This window comes from Salmo salar, chromosome 18 (genome assembly GCF_965601325.2).
Source record: "Salmo salar chromosome 18, fSalSal1, whole genome shotgun sequence".
NCBI lineage: Eukaryota > Metazoa > Chordata > Actinopteri > Salmoniformes > Salmonidae > Salmo > Salmo salar.
In genome coordinates this window covers 21,044,383-21,067,266 of record NC_138308.1, presented here as the reverse complement: position 1 = coordinate 21,067,266, position 22,884 = coordinate 21,044,383, and the positions used below count along the sequence as shown (strand labels likewise).

The 22,884-nt window shown below is 41.7% G+C and overlaps 1 protein-coding gene across 1 annotated transcript in view; it reads left to right on the top strand.

The window, feature by feature from the left end:
* The window catches only part of LOC106577019 (E3 ubiquitin-protein ligase NEURL1), a 61,031-nt gene that overhangs the window by 5,001 nt on the left and 33,146 nt on the right, over window positions 1-22,884 (top strand). The window contains exons 2-3 of the mRNA XM_014154663.3: window positions 6,923-7,170; window positions 7,845-8,166. Coding sequence (XP_014010138.2) covers window positions 6,923-7,170; window positions 7,845-8,166 — 570 coding nt within the window. The remainder of the gene's footprint in view (window positions 1-6,922; window positions 7,171-7,844; window positions 8,167-22,884) is intronic.

The window sequence follows — 22,884 nt, the reverse complement described above, 5'->3', positions numbered from 1 at the left end:
TAATTTGACAATCAGCTAAGTGCAAGTCATAAAACAACATTTGGTACATATGCCTCATTCCCACACAATTGTCTGTTGAATAAGTCATTATTTGGGATGATCTCACCAGAAATATCTTCATGACAACTCAATGTCCTTGGCATTGTTGTATTGCTTTGAAGGGAGATGTGAAAATGTGAATGGGGAAAAGGAGATTAGGGGAATAGCCTAACTGTTGATTTTTAGCGCTTACAGTGGCACAACCCACGCTTTATCAGTCTACAAAAAGGTAGATGTGAGAAAAGTAGATTTGGAGTCAATTAGAGCTGCATTGAAGAATGTGTTTATAGGAGCTGGTTATTACCCATGATTCATTCTTTGGTATTTACAACAAGTCAGTTACATCCCAAAGTAGGTTTGTAGTCATTTTTTTCGTGTTATACTATTCTTTGACCCTCTAACTTTCTCACTCATTATTATTCACAATTCATTCAGGATTATCCGTAATCATGGTAGCATCCACATCCACATGTAGACGTGTTTTGTTCATATTATATTCTTATTTGCAATAAAAGTGACTCCAAAATGACACAATACATTATTTACTATTCATTTCTATTGGGCACTAAATAATCTGATACACAACCAAAACTAACTGCAAATGCATCCAACAAGTTTGTAGAGTCAATCAATCAAATGTATTTATAAAGCCCTTTTTTACATCAGCCGATGTCACAAAGTGCTATACAGAAACCCAGCCTAAAACCCCAAACAGCAAGCAATGCAGATGTAGAAGCATGGTGCCTAGCAAAAACTCCCTAGAATGGCAGGAACCTAGGAAGAAACCTAGAGGAACCAGGCTCTGAGGGGTGGCCAGTCCTCTTCTGGCTGTGCCGGGTGGCGATTATAACAAAACATGGCCAAGATGTTCAATGTTCATAGATGACCAGCAGGGTCAAATAATAATAATCACATTCGTTGTTGAGGGTGCAACAGGTCAGCATCTCAGGAGTAAATGTCAGTTGGCTTTTCATAGCCGATCATTCAGAGTTAGAGGCAGCAGGTGCGGTAGAAAGAGAGAGTCGAAAACAGCAAGTCCGGGACAAGGTAGCACATCCGGTGAACAGGTCAGGTTTCCGTAGCTGCAGGCAGAACAGTTGAAACTGGAGCAGCAGCACGACCAAGTGGACTGGGGACAGCAAGGAGTCATCAGGCCAGGTAGTCCTGAGGCATGGTCCTAAGGCTCAGGTCCTCCAAGAGAAAGAGAGAGAGAATTAGCGGGAGCATACTTAAATTCACACAGGACACTGGATAAGACAGGAGAAATACTCCAGATATAGCAGACTGACCATAGCCCCCCGACACAAACTATTACTGGAGGCTGAGACAGGAGGGGTCGGGAGACACTGCTGTAATCATTGCATGCTAGGAATATGGTATCAAATACTGAACTTTTGACTACTTTATTTATAAGAATCTTTAGGGGTGTCAATAATTTTGACACCTACCTTTTTGAGAAAAAAATGGTTACTTGATAAACAAAATCTCTTTCTCTGAGCAATTGTATTAGTATCAAATATAATTTCCCCCAAAAAATGTACCATACAATATAGCTCAGTATTTGATTTATTTATTTCAGACAGTCGATTATTGCTCATCTTTATCAAGGGTGTCAATAATTGTGGACCCCAGTGTATATATTGTTGCTATATTCAATATATATATATTACTTTAGCTTCCTTCCTTCCACAAACACACGCGCATGAGCAAGCACACGCACTCACACACACACCTTTAGGCTTTGGTTAAAGATATAGCACTGGTTTGATCATGAGTCTTGAATGAATATATATATATATATATATATATATATATATATATATATATATATATATATATATATATATATATATATATATATATTCAAGACTCATGATCAAACCAGTGCTATATCTTTAACCAAAGCCTAAAGGTGTGTGTGTGAGTGCGTGTGCTTGCTCATGCGCGTGTGTTTGTGGAAGGAAGGAAGCTAAAGTAATTCCACTGCCTAAAAATAGTAAAGCACCCTTTGCTGTCGCCAACAGCCATCCAATCTGTTTGCTGCCTGTTCTTAGTAAACTGATGGAGAGAATTGGGTTTGGCCAAATGCAATGCTATTTTCACAGAACAAGTTAACTACTGACTTTCAGCATGCATACAGAGAAGGTCACTCAACTTGTACTGCACTGACTTAGATGACTGATGATTGCTTAAAAGAAAAGCATAATAAGATGATAGTTGGAGCTGTACTGTTAGATTTCAGTGCAGCCTTTGATATTATTGATCATAAACTGTTATTGAAAAAACTCACTTGCTTTGGATTTCAATCACCTGCCATCACATGGTTGGAGAGTTATTTATCCAATAGATCCCAGAGAGGGTTCTTCAATGGAAGCTTCTCTAACATCAGATATGTACAGTGCGGTGTCACTCAGGGCAGTTGGCTTGGGCTGTACAACAAATAATAAATTAACAAAATAGCTGGTTAGGAGCCCGTAAAACAGCTATCCATTGCAGCGTCAATCTCCATGCAGCACTGGTCTCTCTGCCACTGCACTGCAAGCGGTACCGATGCACCAAGGCTGTGACCAACAGGACCCTGAACAGCTTTTACCCCCAAACCATAAGACCGTTAAATAGTTAGTCCAGGTAGCTAATTGGTTAACTATTTAACTATCTGCATTGACCCTCTTCGCACTAACTTTTTTGACTCATCACATACACCGCTGCTACTGTTTTTTATCCGTCACTTTATTCCTAGTTATATGTACATATCTACCTCTTACCTTGTACCCCTGCACTTCGACTCGGTACTTGTACCCTGTGTATATAACCAAGTTATCATTACTCATTGTGTATTTATTATTACTTTTATTACGTGTTTTACTTTTCTGTTATTTCTCTTTTCTTTCTATCTGCATTGTTGGGAAGGGCCTGTAAGTAAGCAATTCATTGTTGTTTATGAACCTTGTGACTAATACAATTTTATTTGAGTTGTACATAAAGAGTGTCACCATTGAGCAAACTGAGGAAGCTAAACTCCTAGATATAACATTGTATGGTCAATTATCATGGTCAAGTCCTATTGATAAAGTTGCTGGGGAGGGGTATATCTGTTATAAAAAAATATATTCTGCATTTTTGACACAAATCAACTGTACTAGTTGTTCAGGCTCTGGTCTTGTCCCATCTTGATTACTGTCTGGTAATAATGTCAATTGCAGCAAAGAAAGACCTAGCAAAGCTGCAGCTGGCTCAAAACAGAGCAGCACGCCTTGCCCTTAACTGCACATACAAAAGTAACATCAACATCATGTCAGTCTTTCCTAGTTGAGCGTTGACGAGAGATGAACTGCTTCTCTTCTAGTTTTCATTAGAAATATTACTGTGGCCTCTCGGGTGGCGCAGTGGTCTAAGGCTAGCTGTGCCACCAGAGATTCTGGGTTCGAGCCCAGGCTCTGTCGCAGCCGGCCGCGACTGGGAGGCCCGTGGGGCGGCGCACAATTGGCCCAGTGTCGTCCGGGTTAGGGAGGGTTTGGCCGGCAGGGATATCCTTGTCTCATCGCGCACTAGCGACTCCTGTGGCGGGCCGGATGCAGTGCACGCTGACCAGGTGTACGGTGTTTCCTCTGACACATTGGTGTGGCTGGCTTCCGGGTTGGATGTGCATTGTGTCAAGAAGCAGTGCGGCTTGGCTTGGTTGGGTTGTGTTTCGGAGGACGCATGGCTCTTGACCTTCGCCTCTCCTGAGTCTGTGCGGGAGTTGCAGCGATGAGACGACTGTAACTACTACCAATTGGATACCACTAAATTGGGGAGAAAAAAGGGGTAAAATAAAAAATATTACTGTGATAAATTCCAGTCTGCATAATCATATAACATACAGCTCAGAAACCCATATATACCCAACAAGACATGCCACTAGGGGTCTTTTCACAGTCCCCAAGTCCAAAATGAATTCATGGCAACGCACAGTATTATACATTCAACTCCCTTCCATCTCCAATGACTCAAGCAAACATCTCGTGGCACAATAGAGACTGAAATGACACAGACACACAATCTACACACACATTGTTCTTTAGTTGTTTGTATATTGTTGTATTTTAAATTTGTGTAACTGTTCTTGTCTATCAGTGTCTTACTTGTTGTTTTTGTGTGAACTCCAGGAAGAATAGCTGCTGCTTCGGCAAAAGCTAATGGGGATCCGAATAAACCAGTGCCAAATTGGCAAAATGTGGAATAACAAAAGATGAATGGTGTGACAGGAGTTTACCAGTTACTGATATTACCTAATTTTGTGAGTTTTTTTGCAGCTGTACAATTTCTCTCTGGTTACCAAGCAGCTCCTATCTCAGGGTGGCAGGTAGCCTAGTGGTTAGAGCATTGGGCTAGTAACCAGAAGGTTGCTAGATTGAATCCCAGAGCTGACAAGGTAAAACTCTGTCCTTCTGCCCCTGAGTAAGGCAGTTAAACCACTGTTGCTAGGACGTCGTTGTAAATAATAATTTGTTCTTAACTGACTTGCCTAGTTAAAAAAAATATATGTATTTTCATCCAAGAAGAAAATCAAGATTACTAACAGACCTATCTTTTTGTTTGCACTCGTTGGATTTCTGAAATAGAGTGAGTTAAGTGGTTCTTAAAGAAACATACAGGTAATAATAGAAATGAGTGAGGGATACAAAGTACAGTTGAAGTCGGAAGTTTACATACACCTTAGCCAAATACATTTAAACTCAGTTTTTCACAATTCCTGACATTTAATCCTAGTACAAATTCCCTGTTTTAGGTCAGTTAGGATCACCACTTTATTTTAAGAATGTGAAATGTCAGAATAATAGTAGAGAGTATTATTTATTTCAGCTTTTATTTCTTTCATCACATTCCCAGTGGGTCAGAAGTTTATATACACTCAATTAGTATCTGGTAGCATTGCCTTTAAGTTGTTTAACTTGGGTCCAATGTTTCGGGTAGCCTTCCACAAGCTTCCCACAATAAGTTGGATGAATTTTGGCCCATTCCTCCTGACAGAGCTGGCGTAACTGAGTCAGGTTTGTAGGCTTCCTTGCTCACACACGCTTTTTCAGTTCTGCCCACAAATGTTCTATAGGATTGAGGTCAGGGCTTTGTGATGGCCACTCCAATACCTTGACTTTGTTGTCCTTAAGCAATTTTGCCACAACTTTGGAAGTATGCTTGTGGTCATTGTCCATTTGTGACCAAGCTTTAACTTCCTGCACGATGTCTTGAGATGTTGCTTCAATATATCCACATAATTTTAATTCCTCATGATGCCATCTATTTTGTGAAGTGCACCAGTCCCTCCTGCAGCAAATCACCCCCACAACATGATGCTGCCACCCCCGTTCTTCACTGTTGGGATGGTGTTAATCGGCTTGCAAGCCTCTCCCTTTTTCCTTTAAATATAACGATGGTCATTATGGCCAAACAGTTTTATTTTTGTTTCATCAGACCAGAGGACATTTCTCCAAAAAGTAGGATCTTTGTCCCCATGTGCAGTTGCAAACCGTAGTCTGGCTTTTTTATGGTGGTTTTGGAGCAGTGGCTTCTTCCTTGCTGAGCAGCCTTTCAGGTTATGTCAATATTGGCCTCATTTTACTGTGGATATAGATACTTTTGTACCTGTTTGCTCCAGAATCTTCACAAGGTCCTTTGCTGTTGTTCTGGGATTAATTTGCACTTTTCGCACCAAAGTACATTCATCTCTAGGAGACAGAACGCGTCCCCTTCCTGAGCGGTATGATGGCTGCGTGGTCCCATGGTGTTTATACTTGCGTACAATTGTTTGTACAGATGAACGTGGTACCTTCAGGCATTTGGACATTCCTCCCAAGGATGAACCAGACTTGTGGGGGTCTACAATGTTTTTTCTGAGGTCTTGGCTGATTTTCTTTTGATTTTCCCATGATGTCAAGTAAACGGGCACTGAGTTTGAAGGTAGGCCTTGAAATACATCCACAGGTACACCTCCAATTGACTCAAATGATGTCAATTTGCCTATCAGAAGCTTCTTAAGCCATGACATCATTTTCTGTAATTTTCCAAGCTGTTTAAAGGCACAGTCAACTTAGTGTATATACACTTCTGACCCACTGGAATTGTGATACAGTGAATTATAAGTGAAATACTCTGTCTGTAAACAATTGTTGGATCAATTACTTGTGTCATGCACAAAGTAGATGTCCTAACCGACTTGCCAAAACTATAGTTTGTTAACAAGAAATGTATGAGGTGGTTGAAAAACGAGTTATAATGACTCCAACCTAAGTGTATGTAAACTTCTGACTTCAACCGTATATTTTAAAGCAGGTGCTTCCGCACAGGTGTGGTTCCTGAGTTAATTAAGCAATTAATGTCCCATCATGCTTAGGGTAATGTATAAAAATGCTGGACAGGGCATTTTGGCAACTATGGCTCTGCCCCCGTAGGATGACAATGCCCCCATGCACAGGGCATGAGTTGTCACTGAATGGTATGATGAGCATGAAAATGATGTAAACCATATGCTATGGCCGTTTTTCAGCCATCATCAACAAAACACCAAATTATGGAATTTCTCATGTACAAATGGTGTCGCATCCCTCCAATAGAGTTCCAGATATTGTAGAATCTATGCCAAGGTGCATTGAAGCTGTTCTGGCTCTTGGTGCCCAACGCCCTATTAAGACACTTTATGTTGGTGTTTCCTTTATTTTGGCAGTTACCTGTACACCCAGTCATCATCACAACATTGAGGAAAGGCAGTTTTTATTGATTGTGTGAATGCTGCTAATGCATTGTTATTTTGGCTTCGTGCATATTTAAACAGTGGATGCCATAGTAATATTCTTTGTAGATCTGTATATCTACAGTAACTCCCCCTATGCTTCCTCCTTTTCAGATTCTCTGGGTGGCCCCTTCCCCACCACATCCCACCGCTATCACCGTAAGCCCACCAAGCAATGTCTGCCCATCCTGCAGTGTGGGAGCAGCCTGTCCTCTTTTCCCCTGCTCTTCCACCCCAGTGCCAAGGGCTCCCAGATCATCATGGACGTGGCCCAGAGGACCGTCAAGAGGCAGGCCAGCTTCTGCAATGCCATCACCTTCAGCAACCGGTCCATTGCCCTGTACGAGCAGGTCCGCCTCAAGGTATGGACAGACTGGGCAGTGGACCATGGTTATCAGCACACTGTCTTTCCTTCCTTTCTTTTAGCCTAACTGTTTTCCATTTATTTGTTTGTCTGTCTCTCTCACTCACTGTGCGTTTTGTCCTTCATTATTCCCCTGATTCTGTGTGGGCCAAAACAGCTTAGCCAAAGTTTCCACTTCACCTATCAGTCCATCTATGTCTCAAGTGAAAGAGCAGGGGAAGCATTGCCATGTGAGTCACAGGCCTACTGTTATCTTGCATGGTGAAAGAAGTGTAAATAGAGGTTTTAAATGAGACAAGACAAGAATATCCAGTCTGATGATAAACAGACATACAGTATGTGTTTATTTGTGTTGTTGTTTACCATTTGGTTTGTAAACATTTTAAAATATGGCCAACCATAATGTATTTTGGTAAATTTTAGGTTAACACGACTAATGGAATGGACTTTAGGTCGTTCACCAGCTTAACTCCCTTCATCAAAATTGAATTGGGGTGGCAGGTAGCCTAGTGGTTAGAGTGTTGGGCCAGTAACTAAAAGGTTACTAGATCGAATCCCAGAGCTGATAAGGTACAAATCTGTTGTTCTGCCCCTGAACATGGCATTTAACCCACTGTTCCTAATAAAGGATAAATAAAAAATGGTACAAACCCATTACCTGTTCCCCTAAAGATCACTAAGAAGCAGTGCTGCTGGAGCGGAGCCCTGCGTCTGGGCTTCACCTCCAAGGACCCGTCCCGCATCAACCCAGACAACCTGCCCAAGTATGCCTGCCCAGATCTGGTCTCCCAGAACGGCTTCTGGGCCAAGGCCCTGCCCGAGGAGCTGTCCAATGAGGGCAATGTCATCTCCTTTTGGGTGGACAAGAAGGGTCGGGTGTTTTACCGCATCAATGGCTCCAGCCCCATGCTGTTCTTCAGCGGCGTCCATGCCTCCGAGCCACTCTGGGCTCTCATAGATGTCTACGGCCTGACACGAGGGGTCCAGCTACTGGGTGAGTTTCACACGGAGAAGGGAAAGTGTTATGGTGGTTAATGACGTTCCTTGCCATATATTATTCCAATTCATTTTGATGTATTTCCCAAATTGACTAATGACATCAAGTGGTGGTTGAATGTTAAATGTTGTATGTGCTGGTGGGTGTGTTTGCGTGAGGTTGGTTGTTTGGTGATGTTACTTTTGTAGTACTGCTCTACCATTCCCACACACCATCATACCAAAATAGTCCAATGGAAAAAAGATGGAGAGAGATTAGAAAGGTTGCGTAGTTACACTGTTAGCATAAAGGAAATGCCACCACAGTGGAATTTGAGAACCACTGAAAAACAAAGCATCTATTCTGAAAGGCCCTGTTTGATGGGTTTACCCCAAACACTTGAAACTAATTCAGGAAAAGTTTCCCATCCAACAGATTTTGAAAAGTTGAAGAACGTTTTTGTAATATGTAGGTAAAAAAAAATTTTACCAGTAAAGTTTTATCCGGTTTGAGAGCTGATCAGCTGATTCAAATTGATAGGAGCGCAGTCAGATTTTTTTAACTGAAAATAACTACAGTGCTGTGAGAAAGCCTAATCCACTATTTTGTATAGTGTACTATTTCAGCCACACCCGTTGCTGACATGCAATCTTCATTGACAAACATTGGCAGTAAAATGAGATGAGCCTGAGGGGTCTCCTAGACCAACATTGCTGCCCCTGCCATTTAAGTAAGATCTGTTACATCACTAGGCTCTCTTCCTACACAGATATCAATACAGAAAGGCTTGGTTATTGTAGTTATAAACTGCCGATGTTAATGACTCACTTAGCTAAGGCTCATCCAAAGCCCTGAGAAAAGGTTTTCTCTAATACAGTAGAGCACACCAGCATGGGCGTTTTTGAATTGTTCAGTATATACAGAATATTATCACGGTTGAGTGCCATCTCTATTCAGTATGCTCCTGCATGCAATCGTATACATAACCACTGTGTTTTTAGAGCAGAAATGGAGGGTAATAGGAGTATATTCTGGCAAATAAGTTGGTTGGTGGAGTTGTTTTTACAAGTGATCAGTTATGTTGCAATGAGTCCCGTTGTAGTGAATATGCTGTCTAACGTTCCCCTTCTGGAAATAAATTAATTTAACTGTATTTCAAGTTTGTTTTGACTTTAAAATATTTCAATTTTCTAGAGTAATGATCAAAGCATGTTTAAAAAGGTTCACTCCTTTTATTTCACAAGGTCAAGCTAACCTTTTTTATCTGAAGTTCCTGAATGAAAAGCCTATTAAGGGAACTAAAACCCTAAGTCTCACTCTGATGAGATGAATCAGTGAGTTCTTGTCAGAAAAAGATAACAGCACCCCTAAATATAATGATTCAGGTCATTATACACGATATATACAAAAGTATGTGGACACCCCTTCAAATTTGTGGATTTTGCTATTTCAGCCACACCCGTTGCTGACAGGTGTATAAAATCGAGCACCCATCCATGAAATCTCCATAGACAAACATTGGCAGTAGAATGGCCTTACTGAAGAGCTCAGTGACTTTCAATGTGACACTGTCACAGAATGCCACCTTTCCAACAAGTCAGTATTAAGGACCTGAGCCCTAGGATCATGCCAAATGACTACCTGGCCTGATGACTCCTGACTGTCCCCAGTCCACCTGGTCGTGCTGCTGCTCCAGTTTCAACTGTTATGCCTGCGGCTAGGGAACCCTGACCTGTTCACCGGACGGGGTTCGCTACGTGCTACCTCTCTCTCTCGCTACGTGCTACCTCTCTCTCTCGCTACCTCTCTCTCTTTCTCTCGCTACCTCTCTCTCGCTCTCTCTACTGCACCGGCTGTCTCGACATCTGAATGCTCGGCTATGAAAAGCCAACTGAGATTTACTCCTGAGGTACTGACCCTCTACAACCACTGATTATTATTTGACCCTGCTGGTCATCTATGAACGTTTGAACATCTTGAACAACAATCTGGCCTTAAATGGCCTTGTACTCTTATCTCCACCAGCACAGCCAGAAAAGGACTGGCCACTTCTCAGAGCCTGGTTCCTCACTTGGTTTCTTCCTAGGTTCCTGCCTTTCTAGGAAGTTTTTCCTAGCCACCGTGCTTCTACATCTGCATTGCTTGCTGTTTGGAGTTTTAGGCTAGGTTTCTGTATAGCACTTTGTGACATCTGCTGATGTAAAAAAAAAAGCTTTATAAAGTTGAATGCCCATGATGTTGGAATGAGATGTTCGACGAGCAGGTGTCCACATACATTTGGTCATGTAGTGTATTTGCCCCCTTTCAGATTTTCTCTATTTTTGCATATTTCTTTATACTGAATGTTATCAGATCTTCAACCAAAACCTAATATTAGATAAAGGGAACCTGAGTTTACAAATAACAAATTAAATTATTTTATTTATTTAGTTAACAAATGTATGCAACACCCAATTCCCCTTTGTGAAAAAGTAATTGCCCCCTTACACTCTAACTGGTTGTGCCACCTTTAGCTGCAATGACTGCAACGAAATACTTCCTGTAGTTGTTGATCAGTCGCTCACATTGCTGTGGAGGAATTTTGGCCCACTCTTGCATGCAGAACTGCTTTGTGTGTTTTCAAGCATGAAAAGTTATACTTTCAACCCAAAAGTTATACTTTTGACTCATCTGTCCATAGAACATTCTTCCAAGAGTATTGGTGATCATCCAGGTGCTTCCAGGTGCTTTTTGGCAAACTTGAGTGAACTTTTTGGATGACATGGGTCCCCATTATGCCTGGTGAAAACCAAACACTGCATTCCACAGTAAGAACCTCATACCAACAGTCAAGCATGTTGGTGGTAGTGTGATGGTTTGGGATCTTTGCTGCTTCAGGACCTGGATGACTTGCCTTAATAACCTCTACAGGATTGGTGGGTCCCTCGCGGGACGGTTGAGCTAACGAAGGCTAATGTGGTTAGCATGAGGTTGTAAGTAACAAGAATTTAAGCTTTCTGACAATATCAGATATGTCTATGTCCTGGGAAATGTTCTTGTTAATCTAACTGTACTGTCCAATGTACAGCATCTATTACAGTGAAAGAATAACATGCTATTGTTTGAGGAGAGTGCACAGTTATGAACTTGAAAATTTATTAATAAACCAATTAGGCACATTTGGGCAGTCTTGATACAACATTTTGAACATAAATGCAATGGTTCATTGGATCAGTCTAAAACATATAGTGGCCAAAATCTAAATTGTGCCTGGGCTGGCATAATACATTATGGCCTTTCTCATGCATTTCAAAGATGATGGTACAGAAAAAATACTCTGTTCTTTGTATGATCTTTTACCAGATCTAATGTGTTATATTCTCCTACATTAATTTAACATTTCCCCAAACTTCAGTGTTTACTTTCAAATGGTATCAAGAATCTGCATATCCTTGCTTCAGGTCCTGAGCTACAGGCAGTTAGATTTGGGTATGTCATTTTATGCGAAAAATAATTCTACAGGATAATGTCAGGCCATCCATCTTTGAGCTGAAACTGAAGCACAGCTGGGTCATGCAGCAATACAATTATCCAAAGCACCCAATCAAGTCTACATGAAAATTGTTAAAAAGCAACAAATTGGAAGTTTTGGAATGGCCTAGTCTAAGTCCAGACCTAATCCCAATTGAAATGTTATGGTAGGACTTGAAACGAGCAGTTCATGCATGAAAACCCACAAATGTCGCTGAGTTAAAACAGTTCTGCATGCAAGAGTGGGCCAAAATTCCTTCACAGCGATGTGAGAGACTGATCAACAACGACAGTAAGGGTTGCAGTCATTACACCTAAAGGTGGCACTAACAGTTATTGAGTGTAAGGGGTCAATTACTTTTTCAAACAGGGGAATTGGGTGTTGCAGTTCTTTGTTAATTTAAATAAAATAAGTATATATTTTTGTTATTTATAAGCTGAGCTTCAATTTATCTAATATTGGGTTTTAGTTGAAGATCTGATAACATTCAGTATCAAAAATATGCAAAAAAAGAGATAAAGGGCGAAATACTTTTTCACGGCACTGTATATTACTGTAAAATAGTGGTAGTATCTCTTCCTAGATTTCACTTAATCCTAAATTGCTCTTGTCAGAGTACAATTTTGTTTACTAAACATAATCTTCACCCCTCATGGATTTTTTTTTTCAAACATCCCAATAATTCAATCAACATGGACTCATTTCCAATAATGATCCTCCCTCTCTATAAGGAATGTAGACTGTCATCACCATTAATAAAAATAGAAGAGGCTCCCATATATTATAGATAATACCATTTAAACTCATTTCTGGCAGTGCTACTTGACAGCAAGCAGTGTGCTATCTGCTGTTTGGTATCCAGCGCTAAAGTGAGACTATCTGGAGTGGGCTCGCGATGAGCTGTGATGACACACGGTGCATAGCTCTTGTTCCTCGACAGACATTAAGGAAAGATGATGTCAGGAAAATGGCGTGACTGAAGCCATTTTCCCAGACAAGAGAACAAATACAATGTTCTCACTGCTAACTGCTAGCTTGCCAGCCCCGGTCTGCTAATTGCTAGCTTGTTTATCCCCGGCCTACTAACTGTTAGCTTGTTAGCATCGGCCTGCTAACTGTCTGAATCGCCATGTCCCCAGTCAGCCCAACCAATCACTGGACTCATATGTTCACTTGGCTACGCATGTCTCTCTCTAATATCAATATGCCTTGTCCATTACTGTCCTGGTTAGTGATTACTGTCTTATTTCACTGTAGAGCCTCTAGCCCTGCTAAATATGCCTTAACCAACCATGTTGTTCCACCTCCTACATATGCGATGACATCACCTGGTTTAAACGTCTCCAGAGACTATATCTCTCTCATCATTACTCAATGCCTAGGTTTAACTCCAATGTACTCACAATCTACCTTACCTTTGTCTGTACACTATGCCTTGAATCTTTGCTATCGTGCCCAGAAACCTGCTACTTTTACTCTCTGTTCCAAACGTGCTAGACGGCCAGTTCGTATAGCCTTTAGCCGTACCCTTATCCTACATCTCCTCTGGTGATGTGGAGGTTAATCCAGGTCCTGCAGTGCCTAGCTCCACTCCCACTCCCCAGGTGCTCTCATTTGTTGACTTCTGTAACCGTAAAAGCCTTGGTTTCATGCATGTTAACATTAGAAGCCTACTCCCTAAGTTTGTTTTACTCACTGCTTTAGCACACCCTGCCAACCCAGATGTCTTAGCCGTGTCTGAATCCTGGTTTAGGAAAACCACCAAAAACCCTGAAATCGCTAACTAGAACATTTTCCGCCAAGATAGAACTGCCAAAGGGGGTGGTGTTGCAATCTACTGCAAAGATAGTAATACAGATCTCTGCAGGCTATCCAAGTCTGTACCCAAAAAATTCGAGCTTCTACTTCTAAAAATTCACCTTTCTAGAAACAAGTCTCTCACTGTTGCCGCTTGCTATAGACCTCCCTCTGCCCCCAGCTCTGCCCTCTACCATATGTGAATTGATTGCCCCCCCCCATCTATCTTTTGAGCTTGTGCTACTAGGTGACCTAAACTGGGACATGCTTAACACCCCGGCCATCCTACAATCTAAACTTGATGCCCTCAATCTCACACAAATTATCAATGAACCTACCAGGTACAACCCCAAATCCGTAAACACGGGCACCCTCAGATGTCATCCTAACTAACTCGCCCTCCAAATACACCTCTGCTGTTTTCAATCAAGATCTCAGTGATCACTGCCTCATTGCCTGCATCCGTAATGGGTCTGCGACCAAACGACCACCCCTCATCACTGTCAAACGCTCCCTAAAACACTTCTGCGAGCAGGCCTTTCTGATCGACCTGGGCGGGGTATCTTGGAATGACATTGACCTCATCCCGTCAGTAGATGAAGCCTGGCTATTCTTTAAAAGTGCCTTCCTCACCATTTTAAATAAGCATGTCCCACTCAAAAAATGTAGAACTAGGAATAGATATAGTCCTTGGTTCATTCCAGACCTGTCTGCCCTTGACCAGCACAAAAACATCCTGTGGCGTTCTGCATTAGCATCGAATAGCCCCCGTGATATGCAACTTTTCAGGGGAGTTAGGAACAATTATACACAGGCAGTTAGAAAAGCTAAGGCTAGCTTTTTCAAACAGAAATTTGCATCCTGTAGTACTAACTCAAAAAAGTTCTGGGACACTTTGAAGTCCATGGAGAATAAGAGCACCTCCTCCTAGCTGCCCACTGCTCTGAGGCTAGGAAACACTGTTACCACCGATTTATCCACTATAATTGAGAATTTCAATAAGCATTTCTCTACGGCTGGCCATGCTTTCCACCTGGCTACCCCTACCCCGGTCAACTGCCCGGCACCCTCCACAGCAACCCTCCAAAGCCCCCACCATTTCTCCTTCACCCAAATCCAAATAGCTGATATTCTGAAAGAGCTGCAAAATCTGGACCCATACAAATCAGCCGGGCTAGACAATCTGGACCCTCTCTTTCTAAAATTATCTGCCGAAATTGTTACAACCCCTATTACTAGCCTGTTCAACCTCTCTTTCGTACCGTCTGAGATTCCTAAAGATTGGAAAGCTGCCGCGGTCATCCCCCTCTTCAAAGGGGGTGACACTCTAGACCCAAACTGCTACAGACCTATATCTATCCTACCCTGTCTTTCTAAGGTCTTCGAAAGCCAAGTTAACAAACAGATTACCGACCATTTCGAATCCTACCGTACCTTCTCCGCTATGCAGTCTGGTTTCAGAGCTGGTGCACCTCGCCATGCTCAAGGTCCTAAACGACATCATAACCGCCATCGATAAGAGACATTACTGTGCAGCCGTATTCATCGACCTGGCCAAGGCTTTCGACTCTGTCAATCACCACATTCTTATTGGCAGACTCGACAGCCTTGGTTTCTCAAATGATTGCCTCGCCTGGTTCACCAACTACTTCTCTGATAGAGTTCAGTGTGTCAAATCGGAGGGCCTGTTGTCCGGACCTCTTTAGACACTGTGTTAACTAACCTCCAGACGAGCTTCAATGCCATACAACACTCCTTCCGTGGCCTCCAACTACTCTTGAACACAAATAAAAAAAAAATGCATGCTATTCATTCGATCACTGCCCGCACCTGCTCGCCCGTCCAGCATCACTACTCTGGACAGCTCTGACTTTGAATACGTGGACAACTACAAATACCTGGGTGTCTGGTTAGACTGTAAACTCTCCTTCCAGACTCACATTAAGCATCTCCAATCCAAAATTAAATCTAGAATCTGCTTCCTATATCGCAACAAAGCATCCTTCAATCATGCTGCCAAACACACCCTCGTAAAACTGACCATCCTACTGATCCTCGACTTCGGTGATGTCATCTATAAAATAGCCTCCAACACTCTTCTCAACAAACTGGATTCAGTCTATCACAGTGCCATCTGTTTTGTCACCAAAGCCCCATTCACTACCCACCATTGCAACCTGTACGCTCTTGTTGGTTGGCCCCCGCTTCATACTCATCGCCAAACCCACTGGCTACAGGTTATCTACAAGTCTCTGCTAGATAAAGCCCCGCCTTATCTCAGCTCACTGGTCACCATAGCAGCACCCACTCGTAGCACGCGCTCCAGCAGATATATCTCACTGGTCACCCCCAAAGCCAATTCCTCCTTTGGCCGCCTTTCCTTCCAGTTCTCTGCTGCCAATGACTGGAACAAACTGCAAAAATCTCTGAAACTGGAGACTCATATCTCCCTCACTAGCTTTAAGCACCAGCTGTCAGAGCAGCTCACAGATCACTGCACCTGTACATAGTCCATCTGTAAACAGCCCATCTATCTACCTACCTCATCCCCATACTGTATTTATTTATTTATTTATTTATCTTGCTCCTTTGCACCCCAGTATCTCTACATGCACATTCATCTTCTGCACATCTACCATTCCAGTGTTTAATTGCTATATTGTAATTACTTCACCACCATGGCCTGTTTATTGCCTTTACTTACCTCATTTGCACTCACTGTATATAGACTTTTTGTTTTCTTTTGTTCTACTGTATTATTGACTGTATGTTTTGTTTTACTCCATGTGTAACTCTGTGTTGTATGTGTCGAATTGCTACGCTTTATCTTGGCCAGGTCGCAGTTGCAAATGAGAACTTGTTCTCAACTAGCCTACCTGGTTAATTAAAGGGGAAATAAATCTGAGCTAAGAACGAGAATTTTGTGTTAGCACTGTGGAAATCACATCTTTAGCATTGGATCTCCAGTGGGCTTTGTGACTTTACCTAAACATAATCATATGCAATCCCCATTTTAAAAGTGATCTACAAACATTCCATTTCAAATATATCCTAGATTTTTTAAAATGATAATACATTTGAATGTCCAAGTAGATTCTGCCTCTACTGTAGGTTTTCAGAAGAGCAGCTCTCCATATTACTGTTACCTACGAGAGACTCAAGCCTTGTTGCCCCCTACATGTCTACACTGACTATACATGCCTACACTGACCTACAGAAACAGCAGAGCAGCCTTAGCACTCAGTCAGCTGAAGGGTACTTCACTCTCAGGCTTCTTCTATAGCCTAAGAACGTCACCAGTCAAGAGCATGGTATATCTCAAAGCCCTAGTATTGCCCCGTTGGCCGCAGTTCAAGCAGCACTTAGTGCCTGAAATATGGGGCGGCCACATCAAAGACTGCCCCGGTGAACTGGCACATGTGCTCAGTTTCCTAACGGGGGACATTTTGATTCTTAATGATGCTTACACTAGGAGCTGACATTAACGCTAAGCCAGCTGATAAAGGCAGACAAATTTCACCTGTTGTGAGTGAAGCTATTTATCATACAATCTGTTGGGAGGTTGGTCCTATAGACTAGCTCCAGCTGTTTTCTGCAGGGACCAAATGGGGCGAGTTTAGCGAACAAACAATGCTTTGGAGTAAGTGATTTTGGTTGTTCAAGTAAACACGTTAAACAAATGGAAAATGTGGGAAATGAATGAGGACCATTTTCACATTGATCTCACACTTTATAGTCTATGGTGACCTACATTACGTGAGATATATATATATATATATCTCAGGAAATGTATATATATATATATATATATATATATATATATCTCAGGAAATGTATAAAATATGAGTAGCTTAAAATTTGATCTAATGTGACCAATTCCATCTCCTAAATCTTGAGCAGCTCCACCACCAAGCCCTGACTCTCTTCCATCTGCGTGACAATATCTTGTCTTCAAATGAACTTCAATCCAATTTTCACTCTGTGTTCCAGTCAGAGACGCATACTCAGTCTCGGTGCATAAATGTAGCTACCCATTTCCTCTCTGGTGCCTTGCCTTTCACGTTTGATGGATTGATTTTAAAAGTGTCCCTGATCACATGTCTGGCCAGATCAGTGTAACCGTAGCAGTTCCTCAGTACCAGCCCCAAGGAGACTGCTCTGTGCTATAAATGCATTTCCCATCATATTTGTTGTGAGGCGAGACTTGAGTGATGTGGGTAGTGGCACACTGCTATAGTCTAAGATACCGTAGATCGTGTGTGTGTAAATAAAAGCAGTACAGTAGAGAAGGAGTGGAACGTACTAGAGTTGAATAAGTCACTGCCTGTTCAATTCAGTTCAATTCCACATCATATGCAGACACCATTGCCCCTAGGGTCATGTAGTGATCTGGGTCTTTGCTTTAACATGTCACATAGAGATAAAGTAAACAAATTTCTGCAATAAATCAAATCAAGCTTTTTTCATAAAGCACATTTCAGACATGGAAAGCAACTCGATGTGCTTCACAGGAGAAAAAAAACTAATAAACAATGAAAATAAAAAGTTACATATATTTATTACACAACAAACATAAGAGGATGAAAAAAACGAAAGAATAACAATAAAAACTGAAATACTAAGGAAAAGCAAAGCTAAAAATGTGTGTGTTTTAAGATCTCTTTTAAATGTGGCCACAGTTTCGGCCGCCCCCAGGTTCTCTGGCAGGCTATTACAGAGGCTGGGGGCAAAGTAACTACAGGCTGCATCTCCATGCCTCTTAGTCCTAGGCTTTGGGATAGTTAAAAGGCCAGTGCCAGAGGACCTGAGGGACCTACTGGGTACATAACTCCAAAAGCATGTCTGACATGTATTGGGGTGCACAATCGTAAATTGATTTAAAAACCAGTTGAAGAATCGTAAAAAATTCTAAAACTCACAGGCGGCCAGTACAGAGACTGGTGTGATCTCCGTCTGGTCTTGGTCAGTACCTGCTCGGCAGCATTCTGTATGTTTTTGCAGTTGACCAAGGACTTTCTTGGGCATACCAGACAGGAGAGCATTACAGTAGTCAAGCCTGCTTGTAATAGAAGCATGGATGAGTCTCTCTGTATCAGCCTGAATATACAGAACAGTAGTAGTACATAAAATATCCAAAGAATACATTTCTGTTGAATTGACCAATGAGTTCAGTGATTTCGGGCTGTTATCTTGTTTTTAGTACCAGTAGTGGTGTTCATGTTGTCTGACTTCGTGGGGTGTTACGACACAGGATCTAAGGCTCTCTAGTTCTGTTTCCTCTAAGGCTGCTACAGTAACCGGGCAGTGTAGCTCAGTAGCTAGCCACCCATGTGAGAATTCAAAGGTGATCCAGAGACTGGTGAGACTACTTGAAAGCCGAGGTGGTGTTGCATAACCGGTGAAGCTAAATTAATCTGCCGGAATCAAACTGAGCCTGAGGGGTCTTCTAGACCAACATTGCTGCCCCTGCCATTTAAGTAAGATCTGTTACATCACTAGGCTCTCTTCCTACACAGATATCAATACAGAAAGGCTTGGTTATTGTAGTCATGAACTGGCGATGTTAATGACTAAGGCTCATCCAAAGCCCTGAGAAAAGGTTTTCTCTAATACAGTAGAGCACACCAGCATGGGCGTTTTTGAATTGTTCAGTGTATATACAGAATATTATCATGGTTGAGTGCCATCTCTATTCAGTATGCTCCTACATGCAATCGTATACATAACCACTGTGTTTTTAGAGCAGAAATAGAGGGTAATAGGAGTATATTCTGGCAAAACATTCAAATAAGTTAGTGGAGTTGTTTTTACTAGTTATCAGCTACTGTATGTTGCAATGAGTCCCGTTGCAGTGAATAACTTTCCCCTTTTGGAGATAAATTAATTTAGCTGTATTTAAAGTTTGTTTTGACTTTTAAAATATTTCAATTTTCTAGAGTAATGATCAAAGCATGTTTAAAAAGGTTCACTCCTTTTATTTCACAAGGTCAAGCTAACCTTTTTATCTAAAGTTCCTGTATGAAAAGCCTATTACGGGAACAAAATCCTAAGTCTCACCCTGATGAGATGAATAGGATAGTTCTTGTCAGAAAAAGATAACGGCACCCCTAAATATAATGATTCAGGTCATAATACACTATATATACAAAAGTATGTGGACACCTCTTCAAATTAGAGGATTCGGCTATTTCAGTCACACCCGTTGCTGACAGGTGTATAAAATCAAGCACACCGACATGCAATCTCCATAGACAAACATTGGCAGTAGAATGGCCTTACTGAAGAGCTCAGTGACTTTCAACGTGGCACTGGCATAGGGTACCACCTTTCCAACAAGTCAGTTCATCAAATTTCTGCCCTGCTAGAGCTGCCCCGGTCAACTGTGAGTGTTGTTATTGTGAAGTGGAAACGTCTAGGAGCAACAAGAGCTTAGCCGCTTAGTGGTAGGCCACATAAGCTCACAGAATGGGACCGTTGAGTGCTGAAGCGCGTAGCGTGTAGAAATCGTCTGTCCTTGGTTGCAACACTAACTACCGAGTTACAAACTGCCTCTGGAAGCAACTTCAGCACAATAACTGTTTGTCGGGAGCTTCATGAAATGGGTTTCCATGGCTGAGCAGCCGCGCACAAGCCTAAGATCACCATGCACAATGCCAAGCATCGGCTTGAGTCGTGTAAAGCTCACCACCATTGGACTCTGGAGCAGTGGAAATGCTTTCTCTGGAGTGATGAATCATGCTTCACCATCTGGCAGTCCGACGAATCTGGGATTGGCGGAGGATAGGAACATGCTACATGCCCCAATGCATAGTGCTGTTTTTTTTTGTTCAGGCTTGGCCCCTTAGTTCCAGTGAAGGGAAATCTTAATGCTACAGCATACAATGACATTCTAGACAATTCTGTACTTTCAACTTTGTGGCAACAGTTTGGGGAAGGCCCTTTCCTGTTTTTAGCATGACAATGCCCCTGTGCACAAAACGAGGTACATACAGAAATTGATTGTCGAGATCGGTGTGGAAGAACTTGACTAGCCTGCACAGAGCCCTGACCTCAACCCCATCAAGCACCTTTGGGATGAATTGTAACGCAGACTGCGAGCCACGCTTAATAGCCCAACATCAGTGCCCGACCTCACTTATGCTCTTGTTGCTGAATGGAAGCAGGTCCCCGCAGCATTGTTCCACATCTAGTGGAAAGCCTTCTCAGAAGAGTGGAGGCTGTTATAGCAGCAAAGGCAGGACCAACTCCATATTAATGCCCATGATTTTGGAATGCGGTGTCTACATACTTTTTGTCATGTAGTGTACCTCCCTTTCGTGGCTGCAAATGGTGGGAAATCGCACAGCTTTTTAACGACATGAATGGATTATGTGCTAATCTGACTGAAACCAAAGTTCTGTTCTAGAACACAACTGTTTGTTTATGGGACAATCATAGACTTAGGAATTAGAATCATTTAATAGGATCTCTATAGATTCAGTGAAGGAGTCAATGTAGCACAGACGTTCCACTGACCAGATTGGCACACATTTAACAAATCTGATCTAACAAAGTGGATATTCATCAACTCTGTCATGATTTATGTATTGTAACAGGCCCACAATGTGGTTACTTAAGTCCGATTTGGATATATTTGGCAGTTTTCGCTGCATGTAGAAGTAATCCCTTTTCAGGTTTAGAAGAAGTGTCTGCTAAATGCTATCTCCCGTTCATATCAGCTAGTTAGCATAGCTTGCATACAGAAATCGGTGGTGGTAGTCAGTCGTTTTTAACTGTAATACAGTTAGTAATGATGACATGAACCTGTGATGGCGTTGACATCCATACAAGCGTTATAGTCAGATTTTTACCTCAAAATAGTGTGAAATACACATACTGTATAAACAGTAGCCTAAATGTAGGCACATGCTGTGGGACAATGAGGAGACTCTGAATCTTTCCCCCATGGTCCTTTCCCCCACGTGTTTCCATGGCAATTCCATTCTTTTGGTCGATTTCAATTGACCTCTTTACCATATCTATGGGAACAATGCTCATGAGACTGTGGCATTCAGGCAGTGTCTCACAGGCAGGGTTGCCAGGTTTAGCTAAAATTGACCTCTGAAAACCTGCACACAAGGCCTGAAAACTATCCCAAATGTTTCGCAGTAAGAGAAGAGTTTCCACATTTATCCAATAAACCCTTTTTATTGAGGGAATTTAGAAGGAATATCAACGTCATTTTTAACAACGTAGGCTAAGAAGCAAAATGTGGATTTCCATCAAAATAATTATTGCGAGTTTAAGAATGTCGCGAGAGAAGATAAATCGCCCTTATTAAACTCTCCAGATCATTTTAATCAATGTATGTCGATTTAACATCTTTTGACTGCTATGATTAAGCAACATGGCCCGAGAAGGTGTGGTATATGGCCAGTATACCACTGCTAAGGGCTGTTCTTAGGACATAGCCCTTAGCCGTGGCATATTGGCCATATACCACAAAGAATATAGTGGCCACATATCACAAACCCCTGAGGTGCCTTATTGCTATTATAAACTGGTTACCAACGTAATTAGAGCAGTAAAAAGTATGTTTTTGTCATTCCCCTTGTTCATGTCTGATATACCATGACTTTCAACCAATCAGCATTCAGGGCTCAAACCACCCAGTTTATAATTGTAAATAAATCCCATTTGTGCATAACTATAGATAAACCCGACAGAGTTGGAGTGATGAAAGTTGGACAAAGGATCTCAATCTCTGTGCAAGAAACACTTGGACAAACTTCAAAAAACAAATGTTAGGCTATTTTCTGGCATTTATGCTATTATTATGTGCCAGATGTTAAGAGTACAAACTGTTATAAATGGCCTATTTGCGAGATTGACTTGTTATTTCAATAGGCATAGGATACAAAAAAATCTGCGTTTTATAATTGTAACTCAACTTTGCCATGGTTTGCTGAGCTAGATGCAGGTAGCCTATAGCCCCTGATAGGCCAACATCAATTTCAGGGAAATGTCCACAAACTGACATTAAATGTGGAGAATGATACATTTGCGATTGAGCTGTGACCACAATAATAATTAATCACTTCCAATTTAATGAACTAAACATGGCCATTTAAAAATGGCATAATACTACAAGGCTACAACAACAAACTGAGTTAAATGCTATTATTACATCTGTTTGCCAGCTCCAGGTAGGCTACACAAGTGGCATAAATGGATTTGCATTGACTCCAGTGATATTGTCATTTCAATATATATTTATTGTATAAAATAGTAGGCTACAGTAGCCTGCAATGGCATAGAAATGAATAGCCTACTTGATGGTCAACAGATGCAAATGTAGCCTATCATTCTCCACATTTAATGTCATTTTCATTGTGGACATTTTCCCCGTAACACAAGCACGCGAAGGAGTTCCATAACTTCCATTTCAA